The 23115-nt window shown below is 46.0% G+C and overlaps 1 protein-coding gene and 1 pseudogene across 2 annotated transcripts; both read right to left on the bottom strand.

Moving 5' to 3' along the window:
* Window positions 1–7: 7 nt before the first annotated feature.
* IDH3B (isocitrate dehydrogenase (NAD(+)) 3 non-catalytic subunit beta) lies at window positions 8–5192 on the bottom strand. 2 transcript variants are annotated; one of them, XM_055304103.1, is made up of 12 exons: window positions 5115–5192; window positions 4907–4987; window positions 4700–4798; window positions 4478–4598; window positions 2543–2603; window positions 2334–2466; window positions 2096–2229; window positions 1901–2003; window positions 1659–1805; window positions 1330–1424; window positions 1157–1217; window positions 8–159 (listed from the first exon to the last, which is right to left on the bottom strand). In XM_055304103.1, exons 1-12 carry the CDS (start codon window positions 5148–5150, stop codon window positions 79–81), a joined length of 1152 nt encoding a protein of 383 aa, XP_055160078.1. In that variant the 5' UTR covers window positions 5151–5192; the 3' UTR covers window positions 8–78. The 2 variants fall into 2 exon arrangements, with proteins under 2 accessions (XP_055160078.1, XP_055160069.1); XM_055304094.1 differs by lacking the exon at window positions 8–159 and adding an exon at window positions 274–469.
* A 3401-nt stretch (window positions 5193–8593) lies between these two features.
* LOC129522436 (isoleucine--tRNA ligase, cytoplasmic-like) lies at window positions 8594–16714 on the bottom strand (annotated as a pseudogene).
* Between the last annotated feature and the right edge of the window lie 6401 nt (window positions 16715–23115).

Consider the following 23115-nt stretch of genomic DNA (forward strand, 5'->3'; position numbering starts at 1 on the left):
GTCAATGTGTTTTGTTTTGTGTTTTTTTTTTTTGGGAGTCCATGTTTTATTGAACACCTTACATGGGTATGGGTGGACCTATGGGTGAGGCAGAGCACCAATGACCGCCTCAGTGAAGTCTTGGCAGGTGGCATAGCCACCCATGTCAGAAGTTCGAACCTGTAGGGGAGAATTGTCATCATCCCTGTGGCCTAGGCCCCATCCCTAACCTACCCCCCACCCCCTTCCAATAACACAGTTCCCTAAGGAAGCCAGCCCCAGGACAACCTAGGCTCTGCCCAGATTATGGTCTAGATTTATTTAAGAACTCTTCTCTGGTCCACTGTACTGAAGGGAGGTGTAGGTAGTATGGTCCTTGTGAGGTTGGAGGGAATAAAGGGGTCTAGCCCCCATGGGGGTGCAGGTGGCCGATGACAGACTTGATGAAGTCGGTTGTGGTGCTGTAGCCGCCCATGTCTCGAGTCCGCACCTACAGCCACCACCGGCAACAGCGGTGGGGAAGAAGAGAAGAGAGCCCATGAAGGGGGGATAGGGCAATGTGATGGAAATGGAATCCAAGAAAGGATGGCAAGGCCAGAAAGAAGATGCAATGCAGCAGAGTTGCAAGGAGGTGGCCAGGTTTGGAAGAGCATGGACCCATCCACTCCCAGCTGAGGGCCAGAGCCACTCTCAGAGCTATGCTGCAGCCTGGGCAGGATGGGAGGGAGGCTGAGCATGAAGTGAGATGGGAAATGCACATCAGACAGGATGAGGATGCCTTAAAGGAAATCAGACCGGGTGGGAGGAAAGGAGGCCAGAGGATGGGCTTCCAAGTGTGGAGAAGGGGACACCTGTGCCTCATCCTGCCTGCTATCTCCCTCTGCTCCTCCATCCCCCATGCTCTCTCCCCAGGCAGAGAGCTGCAAGCGCTGCATTAAGATGGCCATAAAAGAGCCAATGGATGGAGCAGGAAAGGGAATAGCAGACGGTAACCAAGAGGCAAAGGAGACCCAGAGGATGAAACAGCCAGGAGAAGGGAGGTGAAGAACAGCCCTGAGAGCCACAGGGGAAGATCAGAGAGCAGATGTTCTGGGGACCTGGCGGGATAGGAGGCCCCAATTCAGGTTCCCCAAAGAGGAGTGCCAAGACCCTGGAACCCACAGCCTTTCTAACTCACCTTGCCAACTTTGATCACCTTCTTCACTGCATCTGCAATCATGTTGGAGTGATACTCGAGACTGTCAATGTGGACAGGAAGAAACTGAGATTCTCCCCACATCATCCCCAATTTCCTTGTCTGTACTCCCCCTTAAAACACCCAGGCTCCTGCCCCAGTCCACCATGACTTACTTGAGATGCCGCAGCATGTTGGAAGCTGATAGCAGCATGGCTGTGGGGTTGGCTATGTTCCTGCCCACTGCCTGGGCAAATGGGTGTCGGGCGCCCTGTGGAAAGAGGACCAACCAGAGTCACTGGGGGCAGACGTTCTGCACAGCTAAGGTCAGGGAAGGGCACTAAGGAAGAGGGATCAGGCCAGGGACACTGGAAAAGAGGCATGGAGGAGGACAGAGCATGCCAGGGTCACTTAGGAAGGGGACGCCTTGGGAAGTAGCTATCAAGGAACTTCAAGTCAGAAGATAGGTATGCAAAGGGCTGGGGGAAGAGGGGACTTCACTCACCGTCTCAAAGACGGCATATTCTGCACTGTAGCTCTCACCAGGGACCACACCAGCTCCCCCAACCAAGCCAGCAGCCAGATTGTCAATAATGTTCCCATAGAGATTGGGCATCACCAACACATCAAACTGGTAAGGATTCTGCACCAGCTAGGGGGCAAAATGTGGGCATGGAGAAGAGAAATAAGTTCTGCTCCCTGCCTATCCCTGGTACCTTGAGAGCAGAGACATGGGGAGGACATTACCTGCATGCAGCAGTTGTCTATGATCATTGTCTCAAACTTGATTTTGGGGTACAGTTCAGCAACTTCCTCACAGCATTGCAGGAACAACCCATCTCCAAGTTTCCTGTCCATGGGCCAAAGGGAACAGCTTCAGTCACAAGAGTGCAAGGGGCTACCTTCCCAAGAACCTACCCCATGCAAAGCCATGTCCCTCACATGATGTTGGCCTTGTGGACAGCTGTGACCTTGCCCCGCCCCTTCTTAGTGGCATAGTCAAAGGCAAACTTTGCAATCCGCTGAGATTTGGTTCGAGTGACAATCTTCAAGCATTCAATCACACCCCTCGCACTCTGGGTAAGAAGAGAGAAGCAGCCAGGTGACGCTGGAAAGAAGAGAAGGAGCTATGCCGCTCTCCCACCTTCACCCCTGGCTTCCCCAATTTCTATGGCCTCACCTCGTGTTCCAACGAGCTGTATTCCCCTTCTGTTTGCTCTCGAATGATCACTAGATCTAGATTGTTGTGTCGAGTCTTGTACCCAGGAAGTGATTTCACGTGGACTACGTTGGCAAACAAGTCCAACTTACGCCTGAGGGTGGGGCAGAGCCATTAGTACCGTGCCTGGTGCTCCAGGACTCCTCTGCCCCATAGCCCCCAACACCTACCTCAGCCGCATATCGTAGGAGGCTAGCTCCCCTTTATATTCCATCGGGGTATGGATCTTTCCTGTGTAAACAAAGGGGAAGGGGTCAGGCACAAGCCAAGCCCAAGGGAATCCAGATCAGTGTCCAATCCTAGGGACATGATGCAACCTAGACTCTCATCTCCCATTCCCAAAACTGTGACTCTTAAATGCCTCTGGAGGCAAAGAATAATAAGTTAAAACCAGAAACATCTTGTCCAATGCTTTTTTTTTTCCCAATGCTTTATTTTTAGTCACCATATTTATGTTGAAACTTCAAAATGATCTAAAAGGAGGGCAGAAAATTTTTTCATGTTATCAAAGAGCCTAAGTTTAATAGGCTGAGAAACAATGCTAAGAGATCTATAACCTTTCTTTATGTTTGCATGTCTACCTACTTGACATTTTTTCAACCAAAACTTATTACCACATGTCAGTCACTGGAAATATCAACCAAAAAAACACAATACACAATTCCTGTTATCAAGAGCCAAACAATAGGTCAAGGAAGACAAATAATGTGAAACACACGATAAACACCATGGGAGAGGTATTAACATCATGCACAGAAACCCACAGTAAAAATTCCTTCTGGTAATATCAAGAAATGTAATAAAATAGCTGGCACTTCAGCCAAACCTTGGGTTAAGTGAGTACAGTAGGTTGAATAGTGACCTCAAAACGTTATGTCCAGGCTCTAGCCTGCAGAACCTGTAAATGTGACCTTATTTGGGAAATAAGTGTTTGTAGACATAATTAAGGAGGTTGAAATCATTGAATTAGGGTGGGCCCTAAATCCAATGATAAGTCCTTCTGCAGGAAAAGAAACAGATACACAGACACAGAGGGGGTAAAGCCATATGAAGACTGAGCCAAAGATTGTAAGGAAGCATCTACATGTCAAGAAACACCAAGGATGGGATCCCTGGGTGGCGCAATGGTTTGGCGCCTGCCTTTGGCTCAGGGCACGATCCTGGAGACCCGGGATCGAATCCCATATCGGGCTCCCGGTGCATGGAGCCTGCTTCTCCCTCTGCCTGTGTCTCTGCCTCTCTCTCTCTCTCTCTCTCTCTCTCTGTGTGTGTGACTATCATAAATAAATAAATTTAAAAAAATTAAAAAAAAAAAAAAAAAGGAACACCAAAAGTCACCAGTACCTGAAGGCTTCTCTCCTAAACCTTCAAAGGAAGCCCTTCCAACACCTTAATTTTGGGATTCTGGCCTTCAGAACTGTGAGAGCAGAACTGTTATTGTAGGCCACTAGCTTTGAGGTAATCTGTACAGCAGCCCTAGGAAACTATAAAACCATAAGTGAGAACCATTTTAACAGGTAGCATCAAAGGAAGAACATTCTGGGCAGAAGTAATGACGAAAGTTAAGATAGTCCTGTATTTGGAAATTAACAGCCCCATGTGACCAAAACACAGAACAAGTGTTAAGGAAATAAAGGCAGAAGACCTGAGAGCCAGCTTATGAAGAATTTACTTTCCTATGCTAAGGCTGGGCCTGACAAAGTCATGTGGGCATTTCTAAAAGAAGAGATGAAGAAGATGGATCGTAGAGGCAAAACTAGAGACCAAAAACAAACAAACAAGCAAAAAAAAACTAATGAGATTAAAGCAGACAAGCAGAGGGGAAGACAGAAAAGGCAGCTAGAAGCACCATTCTAGAAACAGAATTAACAAGATTTGATGACCCATGATGTACCCCCTTGAAGCCTTCCTACAAGGACAACTAAAGATCTCTCAACTCACCATCTCTCAACTCCTGAATTCCCAGAAATAAGAAACAAATAACTACAAAATGGTGATGAGCTTAGAGGACTTATGTGCTAGTATGTGCCCCAAGAAGCTTAAAAAACATTTGCTCATGTGATTTTAAACGGCACATGGGTGGAGGAGCAAGGGCGCACACATACCGATGATGGCCACCTTGTTCTCCTTCATAGAGCTCAACACCTGCTCCAGCTTCTCCTCAGATGCCATATTCTGCACCTCGCTCAGGTGATGCTCCTGGAACTCCACCGGGACAGAGGCAGCCTTCAAGGACACGACCCAAAAACCTCTGGGTCAGGATCGAGTAAGTCCTTTCCAACCCACCTCACGGTCCCTGCTGGCTGACTCCCCCAGGCCACACTCACCTTGAACACCTCCTTGACAGCGTGCATCAGTTCAGGCCCCACACCGTCTCCAGGCAACATAGTCACGGGAAAGGCGCCCTCCACCCTCATGTCCTCAGCCTGCAAGCGGAGCCATCACAGCTAGAGCTGGGGCGGGAGCAGAGGTTCCCGGGGAGAGGGAATGAGGGGACAGGGGCGCGGGTAGACCGGTGACAGACTTGCCCTTACCTGGCTCCGCGAGGCGGCGTGAGCCACGGCCGAGGTACCCAGGCTCCTCCATGCCCCGGGGTTCGGGGCAGCGACCAGCGCCTGCGACACAGACGCACACGCCTATGAGGTCGGGCGTGGGGGTCCCGGACCCCGAACACTGCATGAACCCGGTACAAACCCGCCGCTCCCCCGCCCGCCCCCGGCCCGACCGGACCCCGGGCCTCACTCGGGTCAGCCAGCGGACACCACTGAGAGCCGCCATGTTCGCTGCAGGAAGTCACGTGGGAAATGGTGCCGGAAGCGGGCGTGGCCCGGCCCCGCGACTTCCGGCCCGCGGAGTACAAGGGCGTGGGGCAGCGGGCTGCTCTCTTTTCCTCCGACCGCCGGCCGCGGTGCTTTCCCGTGCGTCCTGCTCCCTCCTTGTCTTCTGCGTGTCCCTTGCCCTGGAGCCTCATGGGACGCGCGGCCACTTTGTGTGTTGCTTTGCTTTCAGTCTCCACATCTAATTTATGTTGAAACTAGCACTAAAGGAGAGTATGAGATTTCATGCGAGTGCCTTGAGTTTGACGGGTTGAGAAACCATCCTGAGGGATCTGCCTTTTCTTAATATTTTTGTGTCTACGTCTTTGTTACCCTTTTAACCAGTACTCGCTGAACATTCGTATATCAGGCACTAAAAGAGAACACGAACATCCATGGGGAACGTGTGTGTCTGGTCTCCTCTGCAAGCTCCAGCCTGCCCAGTGACTCTGTTCCTCAGATTTCCTCCTCCTTTCTTCCTATGTGGTCCTGTTCTTTCTTCTGACAGTTGTTTCCCTAATAGTGTGTCCCAGGCTTCAACTACCCTGGGCAGGACTATTAGAGACAAAAATTATTTCAAGCGTGTCAATGTGACCAAAGGGGAATTTTAAACTTTTTTTTTTCTTTAAGATTTTATTTTTAAGCAATCTCTACACCCAATACTGGACTTGAACTCACAACCCTGAGATCAAGAGTCAAATGCTCTACTAACTGAGCAAGCCAGGTGCCCCCAGACTGATTTTTAAAATACCATTCATTGGGGATCCCTGAGTGGCTCAGCGGTTTGGCGCCTGCCTTTGGCCCAGGGTGTGATCCTGGAGACCCGGGATCGAGTCCCACATCAGGCTTCCTGCATGGAGCCTGCTTCTCCCTCTGCCTGTGTCTCTGCCTCTGTCTCTCACGAATAAATAAATAAAATCTTCAAAAAAAAAAAATACCATTCACATGCTGTTTCCAGGTGACCTGCCTAAAAACAAAATGGCACAGAAGGATTTTTCTAAGCCAGTATTCTAGAAGTGTGTGGTTTGGATCACCTATCCAAGTGGACCAGGGGCACTTGCTAAAAATGCAGTCTTAAGAATCCTACCCCAGACTTGCAGAATCTGAATCTCAAGATTAGGGCCCCAGAAGATAAATTTTTAACAGTCACCTCCAGATGATACACTCTGAAAGTCAAGCACTAGTTAGGTTCTCTGTCACTTATATACCTCATCCATCTGAAAAAAGTGCCAGGCATTCTGGCAGCCCAAGGGATGGAATGTAGTCGTTCTAATCTTAGGGACAAAATACAGGCTTTATGCCTCCTTCTCTGCATTCCTTTAGACAGAACATTCTCTACAGTAGTGGGATGAAAAGATTTATAGATCTAAAGATTAGATAATGTGTAAGAGTCTTGAAAAAATTAAAAGTAGTGTGTAAATATAAGGCTGCTATAAATATAGTTAATATAATTTATTAATGTATTTAATAAATTAATGTGTAATTTATTAATGTATTAATATAATCTGCTCCTCAATCTCCATTCATTTATTCCATGAAACAAATCAAAACTAGACAGCATGAGGGGCACCTGGGTGGCTCAGTCAGTTGAGTGACCAACTCTTGATCTCAGCTCAGGTGATTTGATCTCAGGGTCATGAGTTCAAGCCCCATGTTGCACTCCATGCTGGGTGTGGAGTCTACTTAAAAACAAACATACAAAACCTAGAGATCATCACCATCTTGTTCCCGTACACTCCCTAGTCCCAACTTCCACACTGTTATTGCCATCCACCACTATTTTTCTCCTCCAAATATCACTCTTTAAGATAAAAAAAAAAGTGAGAGATTTACTCTTTTAAAAATCTATATTTTGGGGCAGCCCTGGTGGCTCAGCGGTTTAGCACCTGCCTTCAGCCTAGGGCGGGATCCTGGAGACCTGGGATCAAGTCCCGTGTCGGGCTCCCTGCATGGAGCCTGCTTCTCCCTCTGCCTGTGTCTCTGCCTCTCTCTCTCTATGTCTCTCATGAATAAATAAATAAAATCTTTTTAAAAATCTGTATTTTCTATTATTTTAGGAAATTCAAGGTGGGAAAGAAGAGAGATGTGCTGTCTTGATCCAATCTGGTGATAATCTAATTTTCATCCCAGGAAATAATAGTTTTCTTAAGGATAACTACAACATTATTTTCATTTTTAAATTCTGCACAGCATGACATCCAAGCAATATGTAAGATATTCTACCCTTAATTAAGCCCAGTCTGACATTCAAACAATATCTGCTAACTGATATGATACCACATGGCTGTCCACATGGTGAAAAGGACTGATAAAGGGTTAACCAATTGACTCAAGCTGAGAAGATGAGACTATTATTGTCTGAAAACCATTGTATCTTCCCTATGAGCTTGGTGAGCTTTCCTGGCCTTCCAAGTATCCTGGAAGACATCTCTCACTGATACTACCTGAGAATGGGGAAGTTTAGTCAGAACCCTTGAAAAGTTCCAACAGTGTCTTTTGCACAGGGGAGGAACTCTTTAGCTGTTAAATAGTCTGCATAGCTGTTACAGAGCATATAGTGTGAGGCTGAATTAATTCAATGTCAGTTTCCAAGGTCTATATCCGCTAGTACAGGGGGCCTAACCTTGGGTCCACAGAGCCCACAGGTGTGCATGAATACAAATCAGTATCATGAACTTGGATGGGGAAAATGCAAAAATCACATCTTTGTTCTTACTAACCTCCAACTGAAATTTAGCATTTCCTTTCATTATGAAGGTAGAATGAAATTGTAGTGTTAGCCGTAGTACCTTTGACTTTGTCACTAATAGAAATTACATTTCATTCCACATTTCACTTAGGCCCCACACAGCCTAACCTTTCTAGCATCTCTCTGACTCTTGGAGGCTCCATTTGTCCAAAGCAACCCAACAGAGAAGGAGGTATCTGTGAGCACTTAACAGCTAACACCTGAAACTGGTGGGGAATGGATGCACCAGCTAGCCGAGGCTCTGAACAAGGCAGCTGCTACCCTGCGGAGGTGAGAATGAACATACTTCTCTGGGACACCATGAGGAGAGCAGGCATGGTTGAGGAGATGATGATGTACAGTGAAGAGTAGTGGGTAAGATTGGTATAAGTCTCAGGGCTGAGAGAACTAAAGGTGAATTTATAAGCAATACCAATGACCCTATTGGGATGGTGATGTGAATTTATCATGTTATGGCACAACTATGTGTGGTGTCATGGAGAAAGCTAACTCTTGGGTTCATCCAAAAATATTATTTTTGCCAGAGAGAAGTACAACAGAGAGTGGTGACAAAATGGAACCCAGGGGGGAAGTAAAGACAGAAGAGATCTAATAGATAGGCAGATGAAAAAAGGACCAAAGAGCCCAAAATATTCCAAGACCAGTGCTCATGGGAGTCACTGAGCAGTGAGCTGGAAGGCAAGGAGGGTGCCTCCACCAGCAGTTTTGGAAGTGGAGCAGATGCTGGTGGCAGTGAAGTCCCAGATGGAGCTGTGGGAATGGGTACCAAAGAGACTCAAGCAGACCCCTGCAGAAGAGAATTCAGACCCTCAATATTGGCTGGGTCATCTGTATCCCCATGGGTGGCATCCATGATTGTGTCGTGGGGGAAAGGCAAGGATCCAGGTGCCAGGATCACCTCTTGATGAACAGGAGAGACCAGGAGGCCAGAGACATCAGAGAATAAGAAATGTCAGTGACTGGAAAGAGGCACCAAAAAGTGGAGCTGCTTTTTTCTGTTAGTTTTAATATAAGATTTTGCTTGGATATTTATAATTAGTATATTAGTAATGAGTAAATGATTACATTCCTTTTTTTAAAAAAATATATTACAGGGCATCTAGGTAGCTCTATTGTTGAGTGTCTGCCTTCGGCTCAGGTCGTGATTCTGGGGTCCTGGGATTGAATCCTGCATCAGGCTCCCTGGAGCCTGCTTCTATCCTCTGCCTATGTCTCTGACTCTCTCTGTGCGTTCTCATGAATAAATAAATAAAATCTTTTAAAAATAGATTATAAATCATAGGGAAGTCTAAAGTTTCTTAGTACCCTAGCCACAGCCCCCAATTTATTTGCCCCATCTCCAGAGGCAGCTAGTCATCTCCCTCAAAACCTTTTTCCTATGCACATACACCACCCACTACACACAGGATATATAGTATTGTTTTTAGTGTAGGGGTGTGCACTTTATTTCTTTAAGATTTTTATTTATTTATTCATTATAGACCTAGAGAGAGAGAGAGGCCGAGACACAGGCAGAGGGAGAAGCAGGCTCCATGCAGGGAGCCCGACGTGGGACTCGATCCCAGGTCTCCAGGATCACGCCCTGGGCCGAAGGCAGGCGCTAAACCGCTGAGCCACCCAGGGATCCCCGGGGTGTGCACTTTAAAAGAAATTGTTTTATGCTCTATGTACTTACTGTCCTATAATTTACTTTTTCACTCAATACTAGAAATCTACGATACCATGTTTTAGAAAAGGAGCAGACTAGTTTCATTTTGCTGCATAGTATTCCATCATGAGAATTTACTAAATTTAATGAGCCTTTCTCAAGTTGATGGATATTTAGGTGGTTTCTAGTTTGGGCCATTACCTGTAATATTGCTGTGTACATCTGATTTTCTTTGTACACATGATGCACATTACAAAGTGCCCCAAAGCACCTGTATTCATGCATATGTTTCAGTTATGAATATGTTCTGGCACAATGAACAGAAAACTCATTAAACAAAGTAGGGTCTAGGATTTTTCTGAAGATAAGAAATTAGTGGGGTTGGCTTAACTGTTTGGTGACTCCCCCTGAGATCCCAGCTCTCTACTTTCCACCCTGCCAGCCTTAGTGTGTTGTCTGACATCCTCATCTTTGGTGCCTCATCATCACCATATGGCTGCCGCAGCTCTAGACATCACTTCTGCATTCAGCTGGAAAGGAGGAAAAAGAATAGTCCCAGCCATATCTGTTCCTTCTTTTTTTTTAAGATTTTATTTATTTATTCATGAGAGACACAGAGAGAGAGGGGGGCAGAGACACAGGCAGAGGGAGAAGCAGGCTCCAGGCTCCAGGCTTGGAGCCTGACTGGGGACTCGATGCCGGGTCTTCAGGATCAGGCCCTGGGCTGAAGGCAGCACTAAACTGCTGAGCCACCAGGGCTGCCCATATCTGTTTCTTCTTACCAGGTATATAAGTTTTCCCAGGAACACTCTCGGCAGATTTCCACTTAGGTATCACAGGCCAAAACTAGGTCTGTGACCACTCCTACTGCAAAGGAGACTAGGAAAGAGGAGAAGAGAGTTGTCCTGATTGGCTTAAACTAATTCACACCTGGCTGCATTTCAGACTCACCTGGGAGCTTCTAAAAAACACCTGTGTTTTGGGGCACCTGGGTGGCTCACTTGGTAAAGCATCTGCCTTCAGCTGAGGTCATGATCTTGAGGTCCTGAGATCAAGCCACATCAGGCTCCTTGCTCAGTAGGAGTCTGCTTCTCCCTCTCCTCTGCCCCTCCTCCTAACTCATGCTCTCTCTCTCTCTCTGCTATCTCTCTTTCTCAAATAGATAAAATCTTTTTTAAAAAAGAAAGAAAAACACCTGTGTTTGGACCCCACTGCCAGAGCTTTGATGTAACAGTCTAGGATGGGGCCCAGATACTTATGTTCTTCAAAAGCTCCCTGGATGATTCTAAAAGTTGACCAGAGTTGAGAACCAGTGGCTTACATTAATCATGACCCTTCACCTGGGCCTGAACAGGTGTCTCTGTTAGGATTAGATTCAGGTGCAGGGAACAATGCACAACATAACCACAGCCCAAATAAGGAATGGGTTTATTTCTGGCTCACATAAAATTTCTGTGATAGTTGGTTCAGGGTAGGGTCAGCCCCCTGTAGTGTCAGAGGCTCAGATGCCTTATGTGGTTGCCCTTCCTTGTAAGGCCTCCATTCCCAAGTTCACTCAAGATCTAAGACTGGTATTTCGCTTTAGCCATCATGTCTGTATTCCAACCAGCAAGAAAGGGAAGAAGAGCAGAGGCCCCCAGCCCATTAATGACACTTACTGAAATGTCACAGAGCATTTCTGCTTATATCCTGTGTGATACAGAAACATGTCGGCCTTTGTCTTCGAAGCTCTGGCTTTTGTTTCAGAAGGCCTCCTCTAAAGATAATAAGGATATTCTCCAATTTTTTTTATCTGAAAGTTTATTGTTCTGATTTACTGAAACTTAAAATATTCCATCAAGAAAATCCAGGTAGCAGAAATATCTCAGGGCCCCCGACTAGCTCAGTCAGTAGAGCATGTGACTCTTGATCTCAGGGTTGTGAGTTCAAGCCCCACACTGGGTGTAGAGATTACTTAAGACTAAAATCTTAAAAAAAGTAAATATTTAACACTGCCCCTTCCTTCAAGAGGTCTCAAATAAGTTTTAAAAGGCCACAGAATGTATTTGCACACACTATGCCACTGAAATCACTTCTGCCTTTTACACTTGAAGAATTCAAGTATAAGCATCAACCCTGTAATGCTGAGAAAACATTATAGCCTTCCCCCATGACTGGGTAGCTATTTAGGGTTAAATGTGAATATTACTGTGAGGTTCCAAGTCCCTTGATGAATCAACCCCATTTCAATTTTAGACCAAAGCAGCACATTATACATGTACCTGAAGGGACTATATAGTCTTCAGTGTGTGTGTAGAGGACAGGTATGTGCCAGCGTAAGGCTGCCTGAATCTCGTTGATTATAAATGTTAGAAGTCTGCTAGTGTCAGGAATACAGAAATATACACAATCTTTTTTTTTAAGATCTTATTTATTCATGAGAGACACACACAGAGAGACAGAGACACAGGCAGAGGGAGAAGCAAGTTCACTGCGGGGAGCCCAAAACAGGACTCGATCCCAGGACCCCAGGATCTTGCTGTGAGCCAAAGGCAGATGCTTAACCACTGAGCCACCCAAGTGTCCCAGAAACATACACAGTCTTCATGTTCACAGTCTTCATGGGGATTTCGTCATAATGTCATCTGAGAGTCTCATTCAGCTTTAGTTTCTCCGAAGGCCAAATACCTTGGCTGCTTCATACAGAAGACCTTGGTGGGCGAGTCCACTCTGCTCCAGGGGGGTTTCCAGTAGGAGAGCGCCCACTGTTCCAGGCCGGTTTGGGAGCTGCAGGTTGATGTACTGGCAGAGAACAGTGCCTGGGCTGTCCACCACATTGCAGGAAGACCCTGCTGCCACCCTGTTTTTCCAGTGAGACTCAATAAGTTGGTTTGATTTCACATTTCTGTTTCACCGCAGAAGACAGCAAAAAAAAAATAATAATAATAATAAAATAAAATTAAAAAATAAAAGGTGCAATCTACTACTATTGCCTTTTGGGTTTTCTGGAAGCCATCCTCCACCTTGTTTGCTGCCATTTATACAGATGTTAAGGTTGACATATGCACAAGCAGGGCCAAAAAGAGATGATCCTCTGTTGAGTAATCTCCAGATCAGACCCCTTTAACTTGTTTGTTTGCTTGCTTAAGATTTTATTTGTTTGTTTGTTTGTTTGTTTGTTTGTGAGAAAAAGAAAAAATGCAAGCCGGGGGAGGAGCGGAGGGAGAGGGACGAGCAGACTCCGCCCTTAGCCTGGAACCCAAAGAGGTGCTTGATCCCAGGACCCTGAGATCATGACCTGAGCCAAAATCAAGAGTGGGATGCTCAACTGACTGAGCCACCCAGGCACTCCAACTGTGTTTTTTCTTGAATAAGGACTTTATCAGATGTTGGAACTAGATATGGATTCAAGGGAGACTTTATGGTATGAACTCCATGTGGCTTTCAATAACATTGATACTTCTCTTCAGACTTTGCTTCCTAATAAACTATTATTTCATCTGTTACAGCCAGACTGCACTTTTCGTGAAGTTTCTGGATATGAGCTACTCCTTTATCCATCTAAGAGAACCAAAGCCTGAGCATCTGAGTGTCCTTCAAACTGCATCATTCCTCCTTTGCCTGGTCAAAGATGTACATGAGATGAATGTCCTCTTCATGCAGTTCATGCCTTCTGCAACAGTGGTCCCCCCTCTCTTGGAAGCACTCCAGCTCCTTATCCCTCAGCTGTTTGATGGACCCATCAAGGTTCCCTTCAGGGACGCCTCAGTGGCTCAGCAGTTGGGTGCCTACCTTCAGCCCAGGGGATGATCCTTGAGTCTCGGGATCAAGTCCCACATCGGGCTTCCTGCATGGGGCCTGCTTCTCCCTCTGCGTCTCTCTCTCTCTCTCTCATGAATAAATAAATTTTTTTTTTAAAAGGTTCCCTTCAGAGGCTTCCCCAGGACCATGGGATCAGGATCTGCCCTTAGGTGAAAGTCGTATGTGTATTTCATCTGCAGATAGTGACTTTTCAAACATTCAGTGATATACTTCTCCAAACCACATTTCTTTCAAAGGATATTTTATCAGAATGGTTTTGGGGTCTCAAATGACTCATCCACATTCAATCACAGACCATATCCAAGACACTGCACCCTCCATTTTCTTGTCAATCAGATCCTCTCAAACATTGGGCAGTATGAGATAGTGGATGCTGAGTGTGTCCATGTCCTGGACAGAAGTAGGGTCAATCAGCATTTTTAGATTCTGGTACATAAATTCAGTAAGAAAAAGTATATAGGGGGCCATAAGTCTGCATGGGGAACAGGACACTACACAAGGTCTCCAGGGCCATAACACAGTCCTCCACCCCTTTTGCATCCTTTAGTCTTCTGTGGTTCATCCTGACATACCAGTTGGTCAAGACATCCATGAACTTGATCAGGCAAAGCACTACAGTATAGAGCCTATAAGCTGCCATTTCATCTCAAAGAACCCGACAAGTGAGTATACAAAGCACAGGACCCACAGGTCTGTGATGCTGGCACTTTCTTTAACCATATTCTTGTTGTGAAAAAATTCCATTTCTTTGGGTGGCTCAGTGGTTGAGCGTCTGCCTTTGGCTCCTGGGGTCCTGGGATCAAGCACCTGTGGGGAGCCTGTTTCTCCCTCTGTGCATGTCTCTGCCTCACTCTCTGTGTTTCTCATGCATAAATAAATAAAATCTTTTTTTGTTTGTTTTAAAGATTTTATTTATTTATTCATAGAGGCACACACAGAGAGAGAGAGAGGCAGAGGGAGAAGCAGGGTCCATGTAGGGAGCCTGACGTGGGACTCCATCCAGGGTCCCCAGGATCACACCCTGGGCTGCAGGCGGCGCTAAACCGCTGTGCCACCAGGGCAGCCCAATAAATAAAATCTTAAAAGAAGTCCATTTCTTCCTTCTTCTGCAGCTTTAGGACATTCTGGATGAAGAAGCAATAGGCATTGTACCTATTGGAGCAGCACATCCTTCAAGACATCACACACACCCTCCTCCTTAAAGCAGAGGTTTTTTTCTGCTCTCACCACAGGGGTGTTAATCAGATGTAATCTGAAGGCATCAGCACCATATTCATGGGTGATTGGAAGTGGATCCAGATAATTCTTATTTCGTTTGCTCATTTTTTGGCTATCACTTGCCAGGATAAGCCTGTTCACAATCATATTCTTTTTTTTTTTTCACAATCATATTCTTAAAAGGCAGCTGTCCAAAGAGACCAGTGGCCAGCACCACCAGAGTATAAAACCATCCTCTAGTTTGGTCAATGCCTTCAGCAATGAATTCTGCAGGAAATGCATCCTCAAACTTCCTCTTGTTTTAAAATGCATGCCACCACTCTTGAAGCAACAGTCAAACACTTCAGAGATGCAGCACAACACTTTTCACAGCAGGAAGGGATGGTCAGATGGTCAATGCTCTCTATCTGGAGATCAGAGATCTTTGCTCCCAACAGTTTTTCAAGTTCTGCCATTGACCCAAGGCATACTGCCCCCTTGAAGTCATCACTGACCCACTGTGGGATAGGAATGCCCCAGTATGTTTCTGGAAATCACCCAGTCACATACATCCTTTTGCCAATTTCCTAAACACTTTTCTCATACAAACCCTGGGACCCAGTAACGCTGGCTATTGTTCCTCAGCAGGCACTCTACCATGTGCTCCACCCACAAGAACCAGCTAGGCACTGCTTTGTAAATGAGGGGAGTGTCTGGCTTCAAGCAGAAAGGGTAGCTGTGAGGAAGGGTGCTGGCAACAAGTTGGCCTTCTTCTTTCAAGGTCCTTATGATGTTTTTGTCAGCATCCTTCACATACTGTCCTGTGAAATCTGTCACTTCTGCTGTGTAACAACCTGAAGCATCCACTGGATGATATTGAAGTCCATACAGACCTGATAGTCATCAGCACCAAAAAGTGAGGAGCCTGTACCACTCCATGGCCCTCCTCCTCCTGCATGCGGCCATCAGCAAGCACAGTGAAAGCACCGTTCTCCTTATACTGCACAAAATAGTCAAACAGGGGCCTCTGCTTCTTGCCCTTTGATATAGATACCAGGAAATCTTTCAAGGATCTCATAGTCACTCTCCAGCTTATGGAGGGCTCATAATCTGGCTTCCATTAAAATGAGTAATTTTCCTCTGAAAATACCTTTAATAAAAAAAAAAGAAAATACCTTTAATCTTCGTATACTGCATATCTGTATTAATGCACAGGACAAAGTTACTAGGTAACATCCAGGGAATGGTTGTCTAAGCAACCAAAGATATATTCTAATCTTCCTCCAAAGGAAAAGTTACAAATATTAAAGGATCTTGTATTTCCTTGTATTTCTGGTGAGATTCAAAGCTGGAAAGTAGAGTGTTGCGTGCAGTAGAGAAAGGCACAACTTTCACACTTCTATCCACAAGACCTTTATTGTAGAGTTGTTTGAAGACCCACTAAACAGATACCATGAATTGTGGATACAGAGTGTTACAGTCATTGCAAAGGTAAGTCCATCGGCTGAGTCTTGTTACAGTGGACTTCCACTCAGTAGAATATCTCATCACAAATTGCTTGGCACTGATTTTCATGCTCTATAATCCCCATTTTGGCTACTTCCTCTGGTCCTCTGATTCCCAGTGTCTTATCAACTTCATGTTCCACATGTAAGCCAAGACAACTCCATCCACATCTTCTGTCAACATGAAACCCACTCTGATGAGCATACCTGGTAACTATATCTTTAATTGTCCTTGCAAGGGATGCCTGGGTGGCTCAGTGGTTGAGCATCTGCCTTTAGCTCACGTCGTGATCCCCAGGTCCTGGGATCAAGTCCTGCATCAGGCTCCCCGCAGGGAGCCTGCTTCTCCCTCTGCCTATGTCTCTGTCTCTCTGTGTCTCTCATAAATAAATAAATAAATAAATAAATAAATAAATAAATAAACAAAATCTTTAAAAAATTGTCCCTGCAAGTATATGCCCATAGTGAGGCAGTCCATTTGCAAAAGGAGGCTTATAATAAAATGTAAATTTTGGCCTATGTTTTGATTGCTTTAAGCATTTTTGAAAACAATTAAATTTGGACCAGAATTGAAAGATTTTCTCTTCTTCAGCAGGAAAATTCATGTTTTCCGCTTGCTGAACCATTTTGTTGCTGAAGGGTTCCCACACCAGATCACCACAGAAAGAGTCGTGTCCATGCCGCTGCCGGGTGTCTCGAGGTGATATATTCTCCAGTATTTCTGCTAATGCTGTTACGGTTTTGTGGGTTATATGGTCTAGGTCATTAATTTATTTGTAATGTAGTTTTGTAAAAGATGAAAGATAAATATCTAACTTTATTTTTTCAAAAAATGTTAGCTAATTGCCACAGTATCATTTACGTTCTTTTCTGCCAGATAAGAAATTCTACTTCTTTCAAATGCTAAATTTGCACTTACATATTAGACTAAACCATGTGAAATTGTTGATCTCTATCACCCCCTTCAGCTTTAGTTTCTCAACTATCCCAATCACTACTAAATGTCATATTATGTATTTGTTCATTCGTTTGTCTGTCTCTTGCTTAAATGTAAGTTCAATGAAGGCTAGAATTTTGTTATTTTTGTTGACTTTTGCCCCATAGGGATCTGCTAATTGAAATAATGAAATTTATCCTTGAGTCTGTTAATACATATTGACGAGTTTTTTAATGCTGGGGTATCTTTGTATGCTAGAAAAGCAGGCTTGATCATGATATATTATTTTTTAAGGATACCACTCTATTTGCTCTGCTAACCTCTATTTAAGTCTTTTGCATCTGTGATCCTAAAAGAGCTTGGATTTCTCTTTTTCTTGCTTTGCTTCCATCATCCAGGTTGAGCATTGGGACTGAGAAGCAGGGCTTTTAAAAAAGAGACAGATGGGGTGCCTGAGTAGCTCAGTCAGGTAAGCATCCGACTCTTGATTTTGGATTGGGTCATGATCTAAGGGTGGTGGGATCAAGCCCAAGTCAGGCTGCATGCTCTACAGGGAGTCTGCATGGTGTTCTCTCTGTCCCTCTCCTCATGCGCCTCCTCCCTGCACATGCGTGTGCATGCTCACTCTTGCTCTCTCTCAAATAAGTAAATAAATCTTGGGATCCCTGGGTGGCGCAGCGGTTTGGCGCCTGCCTTTGGCCCAGGGCGCGATCCTGGAGACCCAGGATCGAATCCCATGTCGGGCTCCCGGTGCATGGAGCCTGCTTCTCCCTCTGCCTGTGTCTCTGCCTCTCTCTCTCTCTCTCTGTGTGTGTGACTATCATAAATAAATAAATAAATTAAAAAAAATAAAGGCATATTAACCAAAAAAAAAAAAAGTAAATAAATCTTTTTTAAAAATAAAAAAGAGGGACACCTGGGTGGCTTGATCAGTTAAGCATCTGCCTTTTTTTTTTAAGTTTTTATTTATTTATCCGTGAGAGACACACAGAGAGAGAGGCAGCAGAGACACAGGCAGAGGGAGAAGCAGGCTCCATGCAGGGAGCCTGACATGGGACTCGATCCAGGGTCTCCGGGATCACGCCCTGGACTCAAGGTGGTGCTAAACTGCTGAGTCACCAAGGCTGCTCAAGCATCTGCCTTTGGCTCAAATTGTGATCCTGGGGTCCTGGGATCAAGCCCCATGTCCGGCTCCCTGTTCAGAGGGAAATCTGCTTCTCCCTCTACCCTTTCCCCTTCCTTGTGTTCTCTGTCTCTTTTTCTGTCTCTCAAATAAATAAAATTTAAAAAAAATAAATTTAAGGGACCCCTGGGTGGTTCAGCGGTTGAGCGTCTGCCTTTGGCTCAGGGCATGATCCTGGAGTCCTGAAATCGAGTCCCACATCGGGCTCCCTGCATGACGCCTGTTTCTCCCTCTGCCTATGTCTGTGCCTCTGTGTGTGTGTCTCTCATAAATAAATAAATAAATAAATAAATAAATAAATAAATAAATAAATAAATATCTTTTTTAAAATAATAATAAATTTTTAAAAAGAGACAGGCATGGCCTGGAAGTGGACACAGGGGTAGGAGCTATCGGGAGAGCTTGGAGTGTCCCTGCACATTCTTTCAGGACCAAGAATGCAAGGTCCTAACTGCTCTTCCTGACATTTCTCAGGCTTGTGTTTGCAGAGCAACTTTGAGGAATGTAGTAATATCTCCCTCCAGGACAAAGAGCAAACTTGCTTCTTTCCTTCTATAAAAGAAGTGCATTCTCCAAGCTCAATGTTCTCAGATGTAACATAAACCTATTGCATGCACAGCATCCACTGAGGCCCCCCACATTGTCCCTGTGGGACTTGGGGGGAAAGGGAGGCAATGTAAACATTATGCTTATGCTGCTTGCTGTGCCATGAATGATAAAGTCCTTAGTCTCTGGCCAGGAGTCTCATCTTGGCCAGCATCCATGAAACAGCAAGAGGCCAATTAATCACTTATCAGCAGGATAAATTCAAATGCCAGACCCTGATGGTTTTGGCATAAGGATGGGATGCTAACAGAGACATGGCTTTCTGGAAGAGGAAGGACCCTGTGGACCAGGTGAGGGGTTATAAAGAGACTCCCTGCCATATGTTAGTGAATCCTCTCCTCCAAATGGAGGGCAGCAGGGTGAGGGCAGTTCAGTAAGGGTTTCACAGTGGCCTACCTGTTAATGAGATGAAGCAGTGAGACATAGGATTGAAACAAGACCCTAGAATGGCGCTTTGGTTCCCACTTACTCTCCTCCATGCAGGAGGTGGAAGGGATGTTATGACAGTGGAGCAATAATATTGATGTGTCTGCTGAATCAAAGGACTCCAAAAGCTGAAATAAATGGTATCAGCCAGTATGTTTGAAATAGAACTTTAGGTGAACCCAAAGCATTACAGATGTATTTGGGTGAGCCCCAAAGGTGGCCATTCAAACCCAAAGTGACAAAAAACTTGGCTTACTGGCACAGAGCTGCTCTGTCCCTCTGTGCACCCCAATCCCTCTCTTCTGATTCCTGTCTCCCCTCAGCTGCTTTAATGAAAAAATGGAGTGTGCTGGGAACTTCATGGAGGTGACAGCCTCAGACATTTGTAGCTCTATAGGACCCAAGCGCCCATGTCACCTCCTTACCATGTCTTGTGGATCAATGCAGCAGGGGTGGTTGAAGGCACCAAAGAATGCAGTGTGGAATAGGGGCAAAATGACCCTGGGCTCAGATGCTCTCTAGACTGACACTAGAGGTACACGAGGGTCGAGGCAGTGGTATGTCAACTCTAAAACCAGAAGCCAAGAGAAAATAAAAGCCTACCAGCTGCCCCCAGTACTGCCCCATGGGCTAGCCTCCCCCAGCCTTCAGCACTCTCTGTTCTCCTCCTTCTCTCCCCAGCAGCCCCCTCCAGCACCCACCCCCAGCATCCCCCAATCTCCCCAACTCCCCAACCCCCACCCCAATCCCACCCTCCACCTTGGAATAGCATGATCTCCTATCTCCTGCAGCTGTTGCCACAGCTCCCCATTGGCACACACTAAACTCCTTGGTCTGTTTTCCCATAATGTAAAAAAAAAAAAAAAAAAAAAAAAAATCACCCAATTTCAACTGCTGGGATCTGAGCAACGTTTGCAGTAGGGAAATTAAAGCAGTCCTATATCTAGGACCTTTGGGCTGATGGAATGTTCTGCATTAGAGCTGCCACCGCTGAAAATATAATTGCTATTGGTACTTGTTCAGGCTTGTGCTGGGAGTGCCCCGGAGTGTCAGCGCATTTGCCCATTCGGAGCCTGCTGCTGATCCACAAGTGATTCCTGAGCTCTCAGAATGGCCTGGAACAAACAATAGGTTTCCAAGAGGACGAAGGTGGACGGGAGAAAGAGCCTCTAGGGCTGCAATAATGCAGAGGCCATTTCCCAGCACGACAGCGCCACCAGCCGGACATAGTCATGAAGTACATCGCTTTAAAAACAACAATGAGCCCACTACCTTACCTTGTTAGTGACCCATACAGGTCCTGTTACTTTCAACCTGACCTCCCCCATTCTGAGATAAGTCAACTTGGATTTGGTGGCTATCAAAAGAAGAGCAAAAAGGCCTTAACAGTCCAATGGAAATGCTTTATTCAAGAGCACAGCTGGCCTATCCCTAACACAATCTGAATTGTACGTGAGAGGGTGATGGCAATCCCTTTGGGGAGAGCTCCCTTCCTCACTCCATCACCTGAAGCAAGACTGCTAGCTCTATGGGGCCCTCAACTCACAGAGGGCCTCCCAAGTGCCTGCCTGGCTCGCTGGTGGTTTGGCTATGCTGACTGCTGATCATGTCCACACTCAACTTCAGCACCTACAAGGCAGAGTCAAGACATCTGTGTTGATTCTATTCAACGTGCAGAACTCAAGGCAGTGCCGAGAGCCCTGGCCGATACTTCCCCCTGATGAAACGTGGTACATTTTTACTGCCTTTTATGTTGTTGTCAATGGCCTAGCTATCCTGTCGGCAAGACTGGCAGATCAAAGACATTTGTCTTGGGAGCTGCAAACTGTGGAAACAAATCTATCTGCCAGTCAGACACCCTGGCTCATTCATGGGGATGCCCATGGTAAGGACCCTTCTCTGGTTTGACCTACTGGAATGAGGCTGCCGACCCAGCCCGCGCTGCCCATACAACTGCCACCACTGCCTAGGTCCATTGTTACATCAGACGCGGCAACACATCCACCATTATGGACAGGGCGCAAAGTAAAGAACTGTATGCTTCTGATGCAAAAGGCACCAAACTTGTGATGCCTCCCAAAAGTTAGACTGTTTGCCTCTCTAACTTTTTAGAGAGGCCACATTGCTCCGGCCATTGCTCTGCCTGTTCCTAGATGATTGAACACCTCAGACCCTTGAGCCCCTCTCTGGACTATCATTGGTGTCTCACTGCCGTGGGTACATTTTCAGATTAGAGTGTCCCTATTCCAGTCTGATCAGGAGACTGGCCACACCACTGTGGCCCTTGTAACTAAGCCATGTCAAGTTTTGGCTTTTCGCACCATCTATAGTCTGACAATGGTGTACCCTTTGTTGTAAAAATCACCCAACCAGGGATCCCTGGGTGGCGCAGCGGTTTGGCTGGTTTGGCCCAGGGCGTGATCCTGGAGACCTAGGATCGAATCCCACGTCGGGCTCCCGGTGCATGGAGCCTGCTTCTCCCTCTGCCTGTGTCTCTGCCTCTCTCTCTCTCTGTGACTATCATAAATAAATAAAAATTAAAAAAAAAGTCACCCAACCATGGGCGAATAGTCATGGCACTCAATGGCCATGCCATGCTCCCTACCATCTGCAGGCATTCCATATTATCAGGCACTGGAATGGCTGCCTCAAAAATTAACTCAAAAGCTTCTGATTACCTTCCTCATCTGCTTTTGGCCCACACACCTCAGGGGGACAGTGTGGCCACTGAGCACAGTTGTCTCCAGACAAGAATCATCTCTCAGCCATTTCTTAGGTAACGATTGGGACAAAGGGATGGGTTATATAGGCCTTTCTGAAAATTTAGGATTCTAACTATTCCTAGGCATAGAGCTTCCATTTCTCCCTCAAAGTATCAGCCAAGCTGGTCCAGCCTCTGGTTGTCGGCATGGCAGAGGGGGTCTAGGGGATTCAAACTTCACTCTGGTTTAGTGGATTCTCCTAATAGATTTACATGATCCTAGGTCATAAGGGTAATGACCACTTGGTTGAGTACACTGCTTCCCAAGTTCCCCTGTGCTGGTCCACAGAGGCAAAGGTGGGAGATATAATGGGTCTCTGTACATTTTGTCCCATTCACACCTGGCCCCTCCAGATAAAAGGTCAGGGCATGTGTGGGGAAAAACTAGAGAGAAGGTGAAGTGATAGCTACTGGAATGGACACATAGCTTCCACAGTTGGGGAGGCCCAATGGCACCTCAGATGCCAGGAGGTGCAGGGAGGGAGGGATGATTGGCATTCTCTTTGTCCCCTAGTCTGCATTGCAGCCTAGCAAAACCACCACCTAGTTTATATGGGTTAAGCTTCAGCTGGCAACCTGACCCCATCTGGGTTTGTCATCATGTCCACATGCTACAGAAATAGGAAACTCGCATAGGTAAGGCTGGTCCTAGACTATTTGGTTATGCCCTTTGCCACCAAAGGCACCTCCAGAATATGAAACCTCCCCTCCCCTGACCTTGTACAGACAGACCATTCAGCACAACCTTGTTGCAATCTGACTGATACAAATAAATGCATATACTTTTCCTGTCACCCAAGTGGTCTTGGTTCATGTATTGCAACCAGGGCTGCACCTATTTGGTGACATTGCCCACGTGGTTTAACCAAATCTGTGTAATGGTGATACAAATCAGAATTCACCAGAAATCTTTTTTCCCCCTAATATTTTATGTATTTGAGAGAGAGAGAGAGAGAGAGAGAGCATGAGCAGGGGGAGGAGCAGAGAGACAGGGAGAAGCAGACTCCCTGCTTAGCAGGGAGCCTGATGTGGGGCTTGATACCAATACCAGGACTCTGGGATCATGACCCGAACCAAAGGCAGAAGCATAACAGACTGAGCCACCCAGTCACCC

Source organism: Nyctereutes procyonoides, unplaced genomic scaffold (genome assembly GCF_905146905.1).
Source record: "Nyctereutes procyonoides isolate TBG_1078 unplaced genomic scaffold, NYPRO_anot_genome, whole genome shotgun sequence".
Lineage (NCBI taxonomy): Eukaryota > Metazoa > Chordata > Mammalia > Carnivora > Canidae > Nyctereutes > Nyctereutes procyonoides.

Coding starts and splice junctions, on each gene's coding strand:
- IDH3B (XM_055304094.1), bottom strand. CDS start 5,150: ATGGCGGCTCTCAGTGGTGTCCGCTGGCTGACCCGA. Junction 4,799..4,906: donor ACGCCGCCTCGCGGAGCCAG/GTAAGGGCAAGT, acceptor CTCCGCTTGCAG/GCTGAGGACATGAGGGTGGA. Junction 2,004..2,095: donor GTCCACAAGGCCAACATCAT/GTGAGGGACATG, acceptor GCCCATGGACAG/GAAACTTGGAGATGGGTTGT.